The 16,616-nt window shown below is 38.4% G+C and overlaps 1 protein-coding gene across 5 annotated transcripts in view; it reads left to right on the forward strand.

The window, feature by feature from the left end:
* The window catches only part of COX10 (cytochrome c oxidase assembly factor heme A:farnesyltransferase COX10), a 156,011-nt gene that overhangs the window by 2,365 nt on the left and 137,030 nt on the right, over window positions 1-16,616 (forward strand). For all 5 annotated transcript variants that reach the window (XM_084648220.1, XM_084648221.1, XM_084648222.1 and 2 more), the window contains 3 exons: window positions 1,000-1,124; window positions 2,861-3,185; window positions 15,755-15,879. In XM_084648220.1, the coding sequence (XP_084504346.1) occupies window positions 1,000-1,124; window positions 2,861-3,185; window positions 15,755-15,879 (575 nt within the window). The remainder of the gene's footprint in view (window positions 1-999; window positions 1,125-2,860; window positions 3,186-15,754; window positions 15,880-16,616) is intronic.

The following is a 16,616-nucleotide window of genomic DNA, read 5'->3' on the forward strand; positions in this document are numbered from 1 at the left end:
ACAAACAAGGCTTTGTCAACTGAATTGCCATGTGCAGTGGTTAAAGTAGTGGTGCAACAGAACATTCTTGATGAAAATTCAAATAAAGTACACCTATCTCCATCCCTTTCTCTTTCTTGCTCTCATGCAGTGACATGCTGTTGTGGTATTTGGCTTAAAAATTGCAAATATGTATTTAAATCCTCCAACTATCAGTCTTTCTCCCTGGCCAGAAGAACAAACAAGCTATTTCTGACATTTTTGAATAACACTTATTTTTTTTTTTTTTGCCATGAAAACCTAGAAACTACTTACTTGAGTGTTCCTTTAAGAAAGCATCCTCATTATGTATAGAAAGTCAATGGGAAATAATAAAAATGATTATGTAGTTCTTTTCTCAGTAACTTGCACAACAATATGATGAATTCCTGTTAACGAAATCATGAGGTGGTATATTCCCCAGAACCTACAATTCTAGTAATTGGTCCATAGACTTGTTGTGTGTAGTTTTGGATATGTAAAACACACACACCAGATTCATAAACATTGTTAAAACTGAATTCTCCCTTTTATGGTGGTTTTAGATGACACACTTGACTAGCTCAGGTTTTTAAGATCAGTTGTAAAGATATGCACTAGGGCTGGCATAAAATTCCTGTTAATGTGACTGTTTAACTCTAGTGCTATTTTTATGTGAAGTACTTGCTCTAAGCAAATGTTCCAGCTTGTTGCTTATGTGTGTCTCGGTAAATACATTTATAGCATATGGAGGTGGGAATAGGGGAAAAAGTTATAAGACTAACTCGGTGAGGGGCTGGAAAGTAAAATACTCAGCTCCTCTATCTAGTCTGCAAGCTTAGCGTAGGCTCCCTCACCATTTCTACAAGCTCAGTAGGACCTGTGCGTAGCCCTCCTAAAGAATGCTGTGTGGTGCTGAGGACAGTAAGCATTGCAAATGGGTTTGTTTCTAATCCTTACTGTGAAGAAACGATATCCAAACATTCTCTGTTTTCTGTGTAGGATTATTTGTCTGGCACCTTCCGAAACCAGCAGTACGGCAAATGCCATGCAAGTTTATGCATTGTTGTGGAGTAGCCAATAAAAGATGGATTACATTTCAACACCTTAACTTCCTCAAACGAATGGTAAGTCAAGAGAGTGTCTTATTCCACGTTGACTATTTTTCTGTTTTGCCTTATGCTACGTAGGAAATTAAAATGTTTACCAATTACAAGTGGTATATGGCACTTGTTTTCTGGAGTAGTGTGTTTCTTTTTAAAAGATTTATTCTGAAACTTCAACGTATTGATTTAATTCTGCCAAAGTTTTTGAGGGCAAAGTATAAAGTCAGGCTTGTTTCTTAAATGTTTATATTTGGAATAGAGTGAATGTGCAAAAGGAAAAGCAGAATTTTTAATTTATGTCCTAATTCATTGAGAGAAGTCTTGAATAGATTAAAGTAATAGGTTATTTTTTTCTGTAGTATGTAAATAGGCACTGCATTAGCTGTTCATATCACAAAGCTATAACTGTCATTGACAGCTCAAGGAAATCCCTCTCCTCTTCACAGAACAGATGCATAATGGATAGTAGTGGTGCAAAATTCTCCTCACTGTCCCTTTTCATGTGCTGCAACCCTGACTTGCAAGGACCATCTCTAGTGCTTGGATGATAGTTCAGTTTTTATGTCTATTATGTGGTGTGTCTGCTGTGATTGCCATGAAAGGACCAGATACTTCCAATGTTGGTGGTATTTTTGGACATCTGTCTAATAGGGACCAGAGTGAGATCATAACTCATTCCACATGTGGGTCACCAAACTGTCAGACTTTTTATTGCTAGTGACTTGGCTTGCATTCAGGTTAGTCATTCAGAGGTGAAAAGCTCCCTACCAACCCCAGAAAGCCCCTTTAGTAATCTCTATTAATACTCTATCAAGTATTGCACCACAGATTGTTGAAACCTACACCTTGTTTGTATATTTGGCTTGGTATATTTGAAATAGAACATTTTAGACAAGAAAGTTGGGGGGTTGGAAAAACTAAGTGTTTTTTTTGTTTACGTGACACTTTCTAGAGGAGCTGTAAATACAGCAAAAAACACAATAGAAAACTTAATTGCAGCTCAGCCTCTTTGTTGTCAGTTGGAAAAATGAAGCATCATGTGCAATAACACCCTTCTAGTCTTTGTCTTTCTATACTTTTCCTTTCAAATATTCTCTAAAATTGGCAGGTTTAAGTAAACTAAACTGAAATTAGGAATTGATGATGGAAAACTAAATTGAGGGAGATAATTTCTAGTGGGTAAGGGATTATCTTTTAGAGATCTTTCTCTGACTATTGAACCAGTTGACTGTATCTTACAAAGACCATAGGACACCTACCACTTCTAATAATTGGAGATTAATTGCACATCAGATTATATATACACGTGTCCATATGATACGTGTCCTCAACGTGCTTTAAAGTGGAGCAAATGTTTGTAGAGCAAATGTTTGTAGAACAAACAGTACCCAACAGATTAGAACAAGAAGTAGTAAAGAATATTTCCAGTTGAAACTGCAAGGGAAAATTTATTTAGGCCTGAAGTAATTCCCTGAATTTAAACTAATGTTGTTTGTGCAGCAATGAATTGGAAGCTGCTTTTGTTGTATATTGTGCAATTGCAGACACCCTTCTGTGAATGAAGTGAGCGCTTGAACTGCAGGCTAACTGAGCAATATCAGCACCATGAAATTCTCTTCTTTAATCATAAAAGAAATATAGCAGTAAAATGTAATAGTACTATTTATTTCTATTGTCATTAGCAAACTATTGATAGGAAAAGCTTTTAAACTCTCCTGTTAAAAATATCTCAGATTAGTCTATATTTTTCTATTTAGTATGTAACACAGTACAACAAAGACCTCAGTCAGCAAGCAAAACCAAAGTCAGATCCAGTTGCACCTCCTTTCCTTCAGAAAAAACATTTGGGTCAAGAAAAAACAGTTATACGTGAGATCAGACCAGTTTCACCTCTCCACCCACCTTTGTCTGAGACTTCGAACAGAAATGAGTTCAAAGAAGTGAATTCAGCTGCAGTTGTAGAAGACTTGGCAACAGCTGTAGGAGCAGAATCCAAAGAAGAGAAACAATGGAAAGAAATGAAGCTACAACTGGATGATTTACCAGGAATTTTGGCACGTTTGTCCAAAATCAAACTTACAGGTACTATTGGTAACTTTTTAGTATCATGCAGGTTCTCTGATTCAGGGTTCTCAATCTTGTTAATAGTGTGGTCCACATTTTAAACAGAGGTTGGTCTCATAGACACCTTCCTTCCCAATCGTTATCCCACAGATCACTGCAATGTACCTATGTCATTTTTAGTTCCTTTTTAATCAAATTTTGCTGCTTGAAATAAGGAGCCAGCACCATGTGATGAACTAGCTGTCCATAGACCACAAGCAAATGTTCTGTGGACTACTAGCAGTTCTCAGACCACAGCTTGAGATACAGTTGGAACAGAAATTCTCAAACTGCGGTCTACAAACTGCTAGTAGTCCATTGAGCACTTGCTTGTGGTCTATGGACAGCAAGTTTCACTTAAACTTAAATCTATCACCAGAAGAAGGCAAAATAAATTATAGTGATGGTATCTTTTTGTAATCAATATTTTCTGTATGAGCTATTTCAGTTTTTTATCTCATACTGATATGAACCATTCTGTATTTTAGGGGAAACACTTGTTAGGCTATGGTGGAATTTTACAATGGTTGTATTAAATATTTAAAAGAAAGCCCTATCTCTTCACGTCTTATCAGTGTTATGCTATCTGGTCTCCTTGTCTTTTAAGTTTAGCAGTGGTTCTTGTCAATCTCATGTTAAAAGCATTGAGGTAGTAATGTGGATACATTCCATAACTTATCTGGCAAAAGTTTTTAAGTGACATCAACTTAGTTTCCTAAAATAAAATGTTATTTCAAAAGTCAGTGAAACTCTACTCTTCGTTCTCCAAACCAGCAAAGGAAACAGCTTGTTAAATATCTGTTATCGTTATGTATCATTTTTGTTATCTTGGACACATTTGAGTAGCAATATTTTATTATTCTAATAGTAATGTATAGCATTTATAAAACACTTTTCAAACGTAGATCAAAGTGCTTTATCCCCTGTTTTATACAGGAGGAAACAAATGTTCAGAGTGAAGCGATTTGGCTAATGCCTCACAAGGATCTAAGAGTTCTTTACAAATATTAAATGACTACACAGCCTATTTGTAGCCCTCGGTTATGCTGCCCCTTTCACTACAGTGGTTGCTTTATTTTCTTGCTGCTCATTAGTAGTAATAGTTTGAGCTTCTATAATGCCTTCTGTGCATGGATCTTTAAACTCTGTAAGGATAGCTAAGTTTCCTGCTATCTCTTCAGTGAGATTATTTTAAGTGGCATCTCTTGAGAAGCTTGGGGCCCTACACTAGTAATTGAAATTGAAGGCAGTTAAAACTCTGAAATAGATCCAGAAACAAATATCAGGATATTAAAATGGCAAGACTAAATGACATCATATAAAAATAAATAAATAAAGGGGTGAAGTAGAGTGTTATGATCTATGCAGAGACCTATTGTGACTGGTGCTTTCATGTATTTTCTAACCTGAAGAGAGCTGGGTCAAGGCTGTTGATCAGGCTGTTCTTTGATTCTTGAGAATGTAAATTATTCCAGGTCTGTTTTCATGTTACAGATGACATAGTGCCTCTGTGGAACTAATCTATGAAGTTCTGATTAGTTTAATATCTTGCATACTTTTTTTGCAAAGTTTCTATTTCTACTTTTTGGAGTATAAAATAACAAAAAACAAATTTTGCATTATACTAAAAGGGACCTTCCCCATGCCTGATTTTCCCTACTGCTGAAGTAAAGAGTGTTTGTATTAAGAACTGTAAATCACCTTTGAAAGGAAATGAGTTTAGCTATTACTCTACCCTCCTGTTTCATGTGAACTTTAGCCTTGATGCCACTGTCATTAGGAACTATGCCTTCACAATGGTAAAAGATTCATATTTCTATATATATATATAGCTTTTGCCATGAAAAATGATCGGGGAGGGAGCTTTTAATTATTTGTAGTGTAATCCACTTTTTTGATTTAGATTTCCTCTTTCCTTTTGTTGCTCATTCTCTGTTGGCTGATGTCTGAACAGCTGCATTTTACCATCCTGGCACTCTGCAAAGCTAATGCATCCATCTCCTGCTTTTTCTGAGCTACAAAAGAAAGTTGCAGATGGCATTGTTTTTAGTTTTGTCCCCCAATTCATAAGTAACTGAAAGGAGAAAAAGACATGAAGGCGGGGTAATAAGAGAAAACCCATATAATGTGTAACACAAGCACAGCACTACGTTTTAAGCTGAATCTCATCTTTTTAAATTTTACCTCAAGGTTATATTTAATGAATAGTAACTCCGTGATTACAGATGGAAATTAACATGCATAGTAGTTACAAACATATTAGGCAAGAACATGAACAAACATTCAATTTTTAATTTTCGTTTTTAGTGGTGTTCCCTCCCCTTCTCCGCCACCCCAATTAAAGGTACAGTGTGAGATGCACTATTAGCTCACTATTGTGTTACACGGGAACAAGTTCTAATTGTGAAAGTGGCTGGGGTACTGGCAAAAGGATGCCTAAACTCATTGTTCTTTTGGTGGGGAAGACAGGCCAAATGTTTATAATGAAATTTAACAAATACCTGCAAAATGGATATGTAAATAACAGTGATATGTGAAATTCACCAGTAATTCTCCAATCTAGATTGTAAGATGCTTGGGGCTTAGACTGTGTTCTTGACTGCAGATCTGTACTATGCCTAGCAGAATGAGGCCTTGATTCTTGACAGGTCCTTCATGGAGCTACCACAATACACATAATACAGTCTCCTTTAGAGTCTTAAAGAAAGGCACGTCAATACCCACATACTTCAAACTAATTTGCCTTCCTCATATGCTTTAAACCTAGTATAGGTCTGATCTGCAGCTAAAATTTTCATCGGTCTCTTTACAAACATATCAGTGCATATGTCTGAGAAGTACTCTCCTGGGCAGAGTCACACACTGAGCTGATTATTGAGGTAGCTTTCAAAATGCGTTCTAGGCACTGTAGAAAGTTATCTGTCATGTCTTAAAGACTTAATCTAGTCTAGTCTGCAAAATGCACCTACTCTGATGTCCATCTTGCTCACCCTGTCTCTTTCTTAAACGAATGTCTGAAATAGAATTTTGTAAAACTTATTTGGCACTTCAGAACTTTGTTGCACTGGGTTGGTCCTTTGCATGTTGGGCATTGGACTGGGAATTGGGAGACCTTGGTTCTGTCCCTGGCTCTGTAAGTAGGCTAAAATTTTGCTCACAAGTACACTAATGGAAAAGTCCATTTGCTTCAATGGAGTTTGTTTTTATGAAGTTCCAGTTGTATCTGAGAGCAGAATTTGGTCTTAACTGCATTAAGGCAAGAATTTAGGAGCTTTATCAAAGATAAATCAGTTGGCAATGTTTAGATTTTGTTGATCCTACATATATTTTGTGTAATGTCTGTCAGAAAATAGTTCTCATCTCTGTGATTCTTAAAACACTTACCATTGTCTTATCAAAGACACACAGCATAATAACCGTATCTTTTTAGCAAATTATTTTTCTGCTACAAGGAAGAGAAACAAATAAACTGCTACTTTAGTTTATCCCCCCTCCCCCGCAAGTGTTTTACAAATGTTCAGTTATAAAATGTAGTATTAACCTAATCTGCTCTAGTTCGTAATATTGTATTTTAATTTCTGCATTAAATGATAACATTTGGTTCAAATTACTGTTCCAAAATAGCCAAGCTCCTAAGGCATGTTTTTTCTTTTAATGTGCAAGTTGTAATTTGCAATAAAACCTACTTATGCCTACTCCAAATAAATCTAGGATTACAAAGAAAACACACTGGTCAGTCCTGCAGCATTAATGTTACTGTTACCTTTAGCATTCCAATAAATGAAGTGTGAGAATTTGGGGGGGGGGGGGGAATTTCTTCTGATAGATAAGCTGTAAAGAAAACTAGTTTTCCTTAGGGCTATATTAATATTTGTAGTAAGACAAGCAGATTGTTCCCCAAATTAAAGTAGAAATCCATTCTTTTTACCTTTTCTCCTCCTCTCCTCTTCCCCCCCAATAGTGTCTGGTGCTAAATCTGCAAGTCTATATGTTTACAAAATTCCATATTATTTGGTGACCAAAACAAAAATAGAAAATTGATTGGTTAGCTGAATTGTTTTGGACCTTTTATTTTTATTATATATATATATATATATATAATATTGTTTCAACTATTTTTTGGTGGAAGGTGAGCATAAAGTGGCACTAAGAATGTAGCACTATAAATACAGATATCAAGGTTTATAGAGAGAGATCACATTAAAATGAAATTGAAGAACAATGTAAAAATAATATAGGATTAGAGTTCCCTTGAGTATATTCTTATGTCTGAAACACCATAATAGGTCTCCTTCTTATCTTTCATTTCCTATGAGTGCACAGTTTGTTTCTTATTTAATCTGATATTGTCTGTAAACAAATGCACTCTTCCGATTTCTAGTAAAGCTAGGTATATTTGTAAGACATAAAAACATGTCTACTTTGATATCCTATTGTAAGTTTCAATTGAGAATTACTCTTGAAAGACTCTTGCCAAGTCTAACCAATAAATCTTGAAAGGATCAGTTTCACCCATTATGTAGTGAAGTGTAGTTAATTTTGCCCCTAAAGCACTAAGCTAACAGGGGTCAAAAAACAAACATATAGAGTCAATGACCTCATGCCCTTGCCTGAAGTGATCTCAATGAAATGTACATCTTTTCAAGGAGGAAAATGAAGAGGAGATTATAAAATTCATTTTTGCCTTCATAACAAAAGGAAAATAAACTTCCCACTCTGATGGGAAGATAGCACTATTTGCTGTAACATGCTGCATTTGAAACTCTGTTCATGGGGCAGACAGCAAGAACTTTTCTTTGTGAGTTCAGAACACTGGACAAACATCTAAAAATATCCATTTCAGCTGGATAAATGAGGGAATGTACTATAGCCTTTTTTAATGAGATCCTGATAAGTCACAGTGAAATGACTGACTGAAATTAATCTGGAGAAATCAATGGAGACTTTAATTAGCACTCTGGCTGTACTGTATTAGAATTTCTTTGAGGTCAGTGTAATGGCAATGTTACATAGACTGTTTGCCAATCTGCTCCACCTTTCTCCTTCTGTAAATGAGTTGGTGTTGTGCTATAATAAATGAATGTAAAGTGTTCTCTGTGATAAGTTTTAATTAAATTCTTGTCTGGAAGTGAAAGTGTGATTTATAATACCAAAAAAATAATGTAATCACTCTTAGAAATGCAAACGCCACTGTTTCACCATCCCTTTCTGACTGATTAAGTTAATAAACAATTGAAAAACAATGAATTTCATTGAGATTCATATTTCCTGGTACTATATACAGGCTTATCTTTTCCTGCTAGTGGCTATGGGCTTCTCTTCTAAAAGATTGTAGTGACTTCTAGTGTAATGGCCAGCATTGTTGCCCCTTTTTGTAGCTCTGTCTGTAGGCATTCATTCTCTTCACCATATGAGCCTCAAGTTCAGAGGCTCTGGTAGACCATAGTTGAGACCTGGAAGGAAGGGCTCCTGGGTTCTGCTCCTGGCTCTGCCTCTTCTTTGCTGTGTAACTTTATGTAAACTGCTTAACGTTTCTGGGCCAAATTCAGCTTGGGGAGCCACAGAGGGTTCCTAGGCGAGCCATCAGTGTTTGGGAAAATTGTAATGGATATGTCTGTTGGTTTTTTATCTAATTCAGAGACTGTTTAAACTAGGCTTAAAAATCACCTGCATCTTATCTATGGGTCTGCATCTTATGCTGTTGGGGCTGCTCTCTGCCCTCTCTTCCAGCAGGGGACTTTCAGCCCAGAGTCTTCCTATTGGGGGAAGCATTCATCAGGCACTCTCTAGGCTGAAAGTCCCCTGAAGGCCAAAGAGAAGCTCCCAGTGCCAGCAGCACCAGCAGATAGGGGAAGCGGCCGAGGGAGAGAAGTCCATCTTATTTTGATAATGGAATGATTTTGCTGAGTGCTCAGCCTACATGTAGCAAACATTTGGCTGTTTTGAATTTTCATGTTTTAGGATTGCTGCAGAAAGTCCACAGCCACGATGTGTATTTGTGTTCAAGTGTTGGTAAATGAAAATATGAGGCTAGGGTAACTACAGAGACATTTAGAACCCAAACACCTGGAATTCGTAAACAAGAGCAGTGTTTTTATTCCTTCAGAGACCAGAAGAATTAAAGCAGCAGTAGCGCGCCCCCCCCCCCCAAAAAAAAAGGCCTGAAGAAGCAACTGTACCTCAAGAAGCATCTAATGCAATAGCCATGTGAATTGCAAAATGCAAACAAGCACAGGTTGATGAGAGTCTTCTACTTCTAGCAGAAATAGATGTGTAGAATTACAACAGGGGAACAAGCAGTCATGGCACTGAAAACCATTCCTTTGTTAATTAATATCATCTGTCAACTCAATTATGACCTTGCAGAAAACATCCAAGTTAAAAGGAGGCAGTATTTTGCATTGCAGCTTGATGAATCCAGACATACCCAACATAGTTCAGCTTTTGTGTTTTGTCAAAGCAGGCACAATAGTTTGAAGAACTTTTAACAGGCCCACTCATGTCACTAAAATCTTAGGGTTTTTCCAAACATGGCAAAAATCCATATTTTTAAATTACAGTTTTAAAAACCTGGATTACATCAGAATGTATAATTAAACAAACTGTATGTAGTTGAATGAAGTCACAAAATAGTCCAGACTCTCGTGTCCTGAACTCTTAATCCAATGTCCTGAGCTGGTGTTTTTTAAAAAAAAAAAAAAAAGTTTATGGGGGGAGGAATGTATTTGGTCATGGGGAGCTATCAACTTTTAAAATACTTGTAAGAGAGCCATAGTACTCAGGATACTTCAGGGCTGTGGTTTCCAAACTTCTATCTTCTCTCTGTGTAGATACTTACAGGCCATGATCAAGTTGCCTCTTAGGGTTTGTCTACGCTCCAATGTAAGCCTAAGGGTTGGTGTTTCTAAGCTTGCACTTGAGCATCCATGATGGAATATTGAACCTAAGTGTAGAAGTTCTGGACCCAGATCTCACACCTGTGCTCATATGTCCATACTACACTATGCTGACCTGAGTCAAACCAGCCTATCTCATGCGTCTTAACACCTTCCCCATCTATAGCTGCTTTAGTCCTTTGTTCATGGTGCACTGTGGGGAAAACTGGACTGTCCATCCTGCAGCACTTTAGTCTCAGCCTGCCAATACATCCCACCTTTTGGGTCTGCACGCTCCTGGCAACTGGACCCAGCAATATGGAAGAGTAACCATTGGAAGAACTTGTCCGGCTTCCACTTTCACTCTCGTGTCAAGAAAGAGCAAGACCATCCATGAGATGCTGGTGAACATTTTGGTGGCATTTTCTGACCTACTAAAGACACTTGTTGGAGAAGGACACCACAGTCTTGGAAGACTCAACCTGGCTGATACTGCTCGTGACTCTCTGTATAGCAACTGATGCCCCGTATGTAGACTGGTGTTTCTAGAGCAAAGCCATGAACAACCGACAGGGAGGGACCATATTGTCATGCGAACTTGGGATGGCCAACAGTGGCTCCAGAACTTTCCCATGAAGAAAGCAATGTTTCTGACACTCAGTGAGCACCTTTCCCCAATCCTCCAGTGTCCTAACACGTGTATGAGGTTGGCCACGGCCGTCCGCAAGTGCGTTGCTATTACCATCTTGAAGCTGGCCACTCCTAACTATGTCAGGTCCGTTGCTAACCACTTTGGTGTTGGCAAATCAACTGTGGAGGCTGTGGTAGCAGAGGTTTCTGAATCAATCCATCCTCCTTTTGAAAACCTCCAGTGAAGGAGCTTCCACAATCTCCCTTGGCAGTGTCTTTATTCTTTGAAATATCCATATTATAAGCAGTGATTGGTAATAAACTTAATGAAATAAAAGCCTTTATTTGTTAACATGGCTGTATTACAAAAAAAAAAAAACATTGACAAAGAGGCTAGCTACCAATAAAACATCAAAACCGGTAATAAAATAAAGTGTATAACACAAACATTGAACGCCTCAAAACAGTGAAACCATTGCAAACAAATAACTCTCCTACTACAGTGTGTCCCATGGTCTCCTGTTCTCCTTTCCCTTTGTATTATGTTTAGGATGCACTTCTCCACTCCCGTGCAGCAGTGCTGATTGCAGGGGGTATATTTGCCCTGTCCCACTACAGTTCAGGCCTGGTTACGTGAACCACCCAATCATGGTATTGTCCAGTGCATTCCTGGTCAGTAGGATAAGGTACCGTGGTGGGGACTTAGGGTGTGGTGTGGGTGGAGCAGGAGCCTGAAAGTTGTGGGCATAAGCTCAAGCAGCTTCTCAAAGAGGTCTTTCTGCTGTGCTCTCTTTCTTCCTCCCTCAAGTGAAGTTCCAGCTCCAGAGACTTAGCTGCAGTTTTCTCCTTGTGTACTCCATTCTGGCTGTGCCTTTCCACTTGTTGTGCATCCTTTTCCCTTTGCTTCTGTAATTGCTTGTTGGCTCTGTCATGGACATGCTTCCTTTTTCACTGCTCAGTTTGAAATCCCAGGCTCCTGCTTTACTGTGGCTGGACTACAGAGGTGTAAGGGCCTGAAAACAGATGTCAAACTGAACATTATTGTCTCAGTACTTTGAAAAGTTTCAGTTTTATCATCAGAAGAAAGTGCCTTTGAAATCTCAAGGCCAGAAAATGATACTTTGTAAAACTCAGCTTCCAAATATTCTCAGAGCCAGGCTTAAGTTCCCAGATGCTCTGTGGACAGAACTGAGAGTTAAGCAGAATGTGAAGCCTACACTCACAATGGTAAGGTGAAATTTACAAATGCCATATGTTTAAAAATTGAATGCCATTTTAGCATTGTGGGGTGGGGGGTGCCATAGCTTCCTGGTTTATGGTTTCTCAGTCCTTTCAGGCAAGGTGCTGGTGTGCACGCCCCTATTATCGGATACATGCTGCTATCTGTGACTTGTAATAAAAGTTGCACTGGGTCATAAACCAGAAATTGTGTATCAATATCAGACATGGAACTAAAACTTACCAGGTTCCAGGACTACTTCTGCCTCTTCTGTTTCCGTTGCCAGTTCCACGGCAGGCTGCTCCTCTGAGGGGATGTCATCAAACAGTTCCTCGAGAATGGGCCCAGGACATGTTTCAGCTTTTCTGGCAGCAAAGCCTCCTTGGGGACATGCATGAGCACCAGAATTGCTTTGCTAGTCTGATCTGGCTAAGTTAATTGTTGGCTCAGTGCTTGGTGCAGTTTCAAGCACCTGTTTGAAGTCTCTCATAGAGGAGGTGGGATGATGGGGAGTTCCCAGGCTTGCAGGTCTCATCCCTGGCTTTCCTGTAGTCACCCCTGAGATGCGTAATCTGCTCTCTGCACTGGTCACTGGTCTATTTAATCGCCAGTGCTGCCAGCCTGTCTGCTGTTTCGTAGTACACGTGGTCATTTTTGGTGCTCTTAGTGATGTCGAACATCTTGTTTGCCTTGCTCCAGAGATTTACCAGAATCTGATTGTGCTCCCATGACCAGGTAGCAGCGTGCTTGGCAAAGACCACCTTCTTGTCATTGGCCATAGCTAACACAGGAGATGGTTCACTCTGTTTGCAGTTCAGTGGTCAGAATAAAATGGAAGGGTTAAACACTGAGCAGCTGTACTTGAACCGTGGGGGTCGGGTTGCTTCCATTTCCTGGGAGCTGATTGACTTGGGGCAGAAAAGCCAAGGAACACTGTCCGATGGGGTTGTGGGATAGCATTGGCAGGCTCTTTGGACATGACTCTGGCCTGAGCTGTGTCCACGTTGCAAAGTGAGGCTGTTTTTCGGACTTGGGTTCGAATCCACCCCCCTCTCAAGCCCTAAGGCCCAGGTCCCGAGAGCTTACGGGCCTGAGTAAGACAGATTTGTGTGTAGACAAAATGGGGGTTTGGGGTAGAGTTTGAGTCTGAGCCCAGGCTTGCATTGCAGTATAGACCTATCCTTAACCTTCTCTTTGCTAAACTAGATATGTTGTAATTCTTAAGTCGCTCACTGTATGGCAGGTTCTCTAGACCTTAAATCTTTCATAAAGCCTTACCCTCTAACTTTTCAATGTTCTTTTAAAAATGTGGATACCTAATCTGGACACAATATTCTAGCAGTGGTCTCACAATTGTTTTATTCTGAAGTAATATCTCACTGCTGCCACTGGACATTCCATTGTTTTTGCATCCAACAATCACTTTAGCTCTTTTAGCAGCAGCCTGGCAGGGGGAGTTCATGTTCTTTTGGCTCTCTACTGTGACTCCTGAACCCTTTGCAAGTGTGTCTTTTGCCAGCAAGTCTCTTCCCTGGCATTGAATTTCCCCTTCATAGCGAGCAACGTTACTTCGTAGATAATCCAGATATTTGTGGTCAATGTAGGTTTTTAGTGTGCTGTTTGACTTCGCTACAGAGCATATTATTTGTGTAGTCAGAAAACTGCCGAGATAACAGTTCTTACAAGATCTACAATTTATGATAATTTTTTCTTCCCCTCTTATAAATTTATTAAGTTCAGATAACAAGGTTCAAGGCCATAAACAAGCTGTTCAATAATTGTGTTGGCTGATTTGTTGCAAGAAGAGAGAGTCTTCTCTTTAGTACTACTTTTCTCTTAAAGAAAGCTAGGTTTGTGTCATGCATTCTTTGGATGATTTTAATACTTAGATACGGGTTTCTTAGCTGTAGAGCAGTGAATGCAATATTCTGACAAGTTTCCATTTCTGGAATTCAAATTCCTGATCTGGAATCTATTTGCCACATAAATCCACTCACATTCTAAACCTTTGGATTTAACTGCTGACTACTGCACCTTCCCCTGCCCCAAATTGGGCAGATCAGATAAATTAACAAGATGTGTCAAACATACAGCAAAGATGCACACAGAGTTTAGTGACTAGCTTCACCAGTCTTGGCACACTGGATTTTCTTATGCTTCCTTGAGAGGTTCAGGGCTTCTGCCTTGAAGTATTTTTTGTGATAGCATCATATCAGAGCTCTACTTTTCATTGCTTATGAGGTTACCAGTCATGTTTTCTGCATGTTGTGACAATCTTCACTCAGTGGCATGAGAGCTACTGGAACCTACGGCCCATACATATACTTTGGGAGGTGGTTTGTCTAGTGACTAAGGCACTTGACGGAGAGTAAGGAGACATGAGCTCTATTCCCAGTGCTGCCACTAACCTGCTGTATGAACTTGGATTAATCAATTAAATTCTCTGTGACTGTTTTTCTTTCCACCTTCCTTTTTCTTGCCTATTTCGATTGTGAAGCATGAATTTTCTCAGCATCTATTTGTAGGACAGTGAGGCCATGTTCTTGGTTAGAGCCAGGGTGAATAAAAATGATGTAAAAAAAGATTTTGTATTTAAATATAGTAATAAAGTATATTGAAAAACAAATTAATTTTTTAAAACTGGACCTATATAACATTGAATTTGAAATTGACCACCTATGCTGAGGCCTAACATATTATAATCTGTTAAAATCATTTAAATTAAATACAAAAAATATTTAGAACATATTTGCTGCCAAGTTTCAAGGAAAGTCAAACCACTGAACTGATGTAAGTCTCTGGCTAAGCATCTGGAAGCAGAGTTTGTTGAAGGGCTAAATCAGCTTTTGACAGCAATAACCTCTTCTGTAGGTGCAGAGAGAATATTATCTTCATTTCAGCTTGTTCAGTTAGTTCAGTTCAATGGCTTGTTCATCCAAAGTTAAGTTGTGAGCTGAAGAAGTAGAAAAGCTTGTTTTCCTTTTCTAATCTCTGAATAAAACCTACACGTGGAGAGTTTGAGATCTACTAGTTCTAAAATTCTGAAAAGCATAGTGACCAGAAATAATCAGGGCAGTTCCCTGACTGCAGCTAACACGTCCTTTAATAAATCAGTTGGTTTTAAATGAAAAAATTGTTTTGATAAACTTTTTTCCTTGTGTTTCCAGAACATGTAAGGTAATTTTATTTAATAACAATAACTAATACAACTGTTTTTCTGCGTTTTATCTGAATTTCCATCCAAACAGAGCTTGACACTACTCACAAATAAAAAAATAATCTACTAAATAATATTTTATAGGGGGTCAGGGCATCTATTGCATCATTCGTCATTTTCTAACATCATAAAAAATATAAAAGTTAAGAATCTGAATAAATGTAAATTTAGCAATCTAATGCTTAAATGTGTATAGATATGGCGTATCCTATTGGTTAACAAAAAGAATGACCACATTTAGTGCAAAGGCTATATTTAGTTGCAAATCAACATGTCATATTGGTTGCCAACCAATGAGACTCAACCTTTCTTTATACAAATAAAATACAAATGCAAAACACAGTTAAAATGAATTATTTTAAATCAAGGCTTACTGATTTAAAGCATGGTTAAACTTGGTGATTTGAATTGCTTTGACTTCAATAAGTCCACCCTACTTGGAGCCTGTAAGCATTACTGTGATGCAAATAATTAATGTCAGAAGTAGACTTGTGGAGTTCTTACAGTGTTCTGTAAAATGGATCTGTAATGGTTACGTACATACAGGAGAAATGACTTATTGTTGGAGCCGTGGTAGTAAAACATACTGTGTGTGTTTGTGTTGCAGCTCTGGTTGCGAGTACCGCATCTGCTGGGTTTGCTATGGCTCCGGTCCCTTTTGATCTAACTTGTTTCCTGCTTACCTCCATTGGAACTGGACTTGCTTCTTGTGCAGCCAACTCCATCAATCAGGTGAGCCCATCATCTTTTAGCTTGTACTGTAAAGTGATGTTGTCTTAGCTCCAGAAGTATTTCCATGGACTTTAGGTGAATATGGTGTTATGAGGGGAGCTGTGTATTCGGTATGAGTTATGAACACCTAGAAGTTGCACTACAGAACTGTGTATATGTTTATGTACCAATAATCAAAAATGTAGATCCCAAAAGTAGTTGGCATACTCAAAAATGAGCTGACAACATTTCCAAACCTCAAGGCAGTATTGTTAGTTTTGGTAGTATAAAAAGTGTACCACTGAATGATGTGCGGTGGAATTGCATAGTGGTTGGAGTATGGGAATTGGGACTTCTGGGCTATATCCTTAATTCTGCCATTGTCTTACTGTGTGAGCTGTATCAAATCATTTAAGCCCCAATCCTGCTTCTACTGAAGTCAGTGGGAGTTTTGCTATTTTTTTCAGTGGACTCAGGATTGGGTAACCTATGGAATCTGTTTGTTTTGAGATCTTCAGATGAAAGCTCTTACACAGTACATAAGAACTCTTATTAAAACCATACTTTTATACAAAGTACTTTTCTCTCTTACAATGTACATAACTTGTACAAAATAAGTATAGAGCTGAATAGGAAAGTTGTCTCTTAAACAAGCTTAAGTGCCTGAAACTTCCTCTGTGTTGATGCAATGCAGTTTTGAAGATGTCCCACCAGCCTTCCTTTCTTCTTCTTCTTCTTCTTCTTCTTCTTTTATATCC

The sequence above is a fragment of the Lepidochelys olivacea genome (assembly GCF_965140295.1).
Source record: "Lepidochelys olivacea isolate rLepOli2 genome assembly, chromosome: 14".
Classification (NCBI taxonomy): Eukaryota; Metazoa; Chordata; order Testudines; family Cheloniidae; genus Lepidochelys; species Lepidochelys olivacea.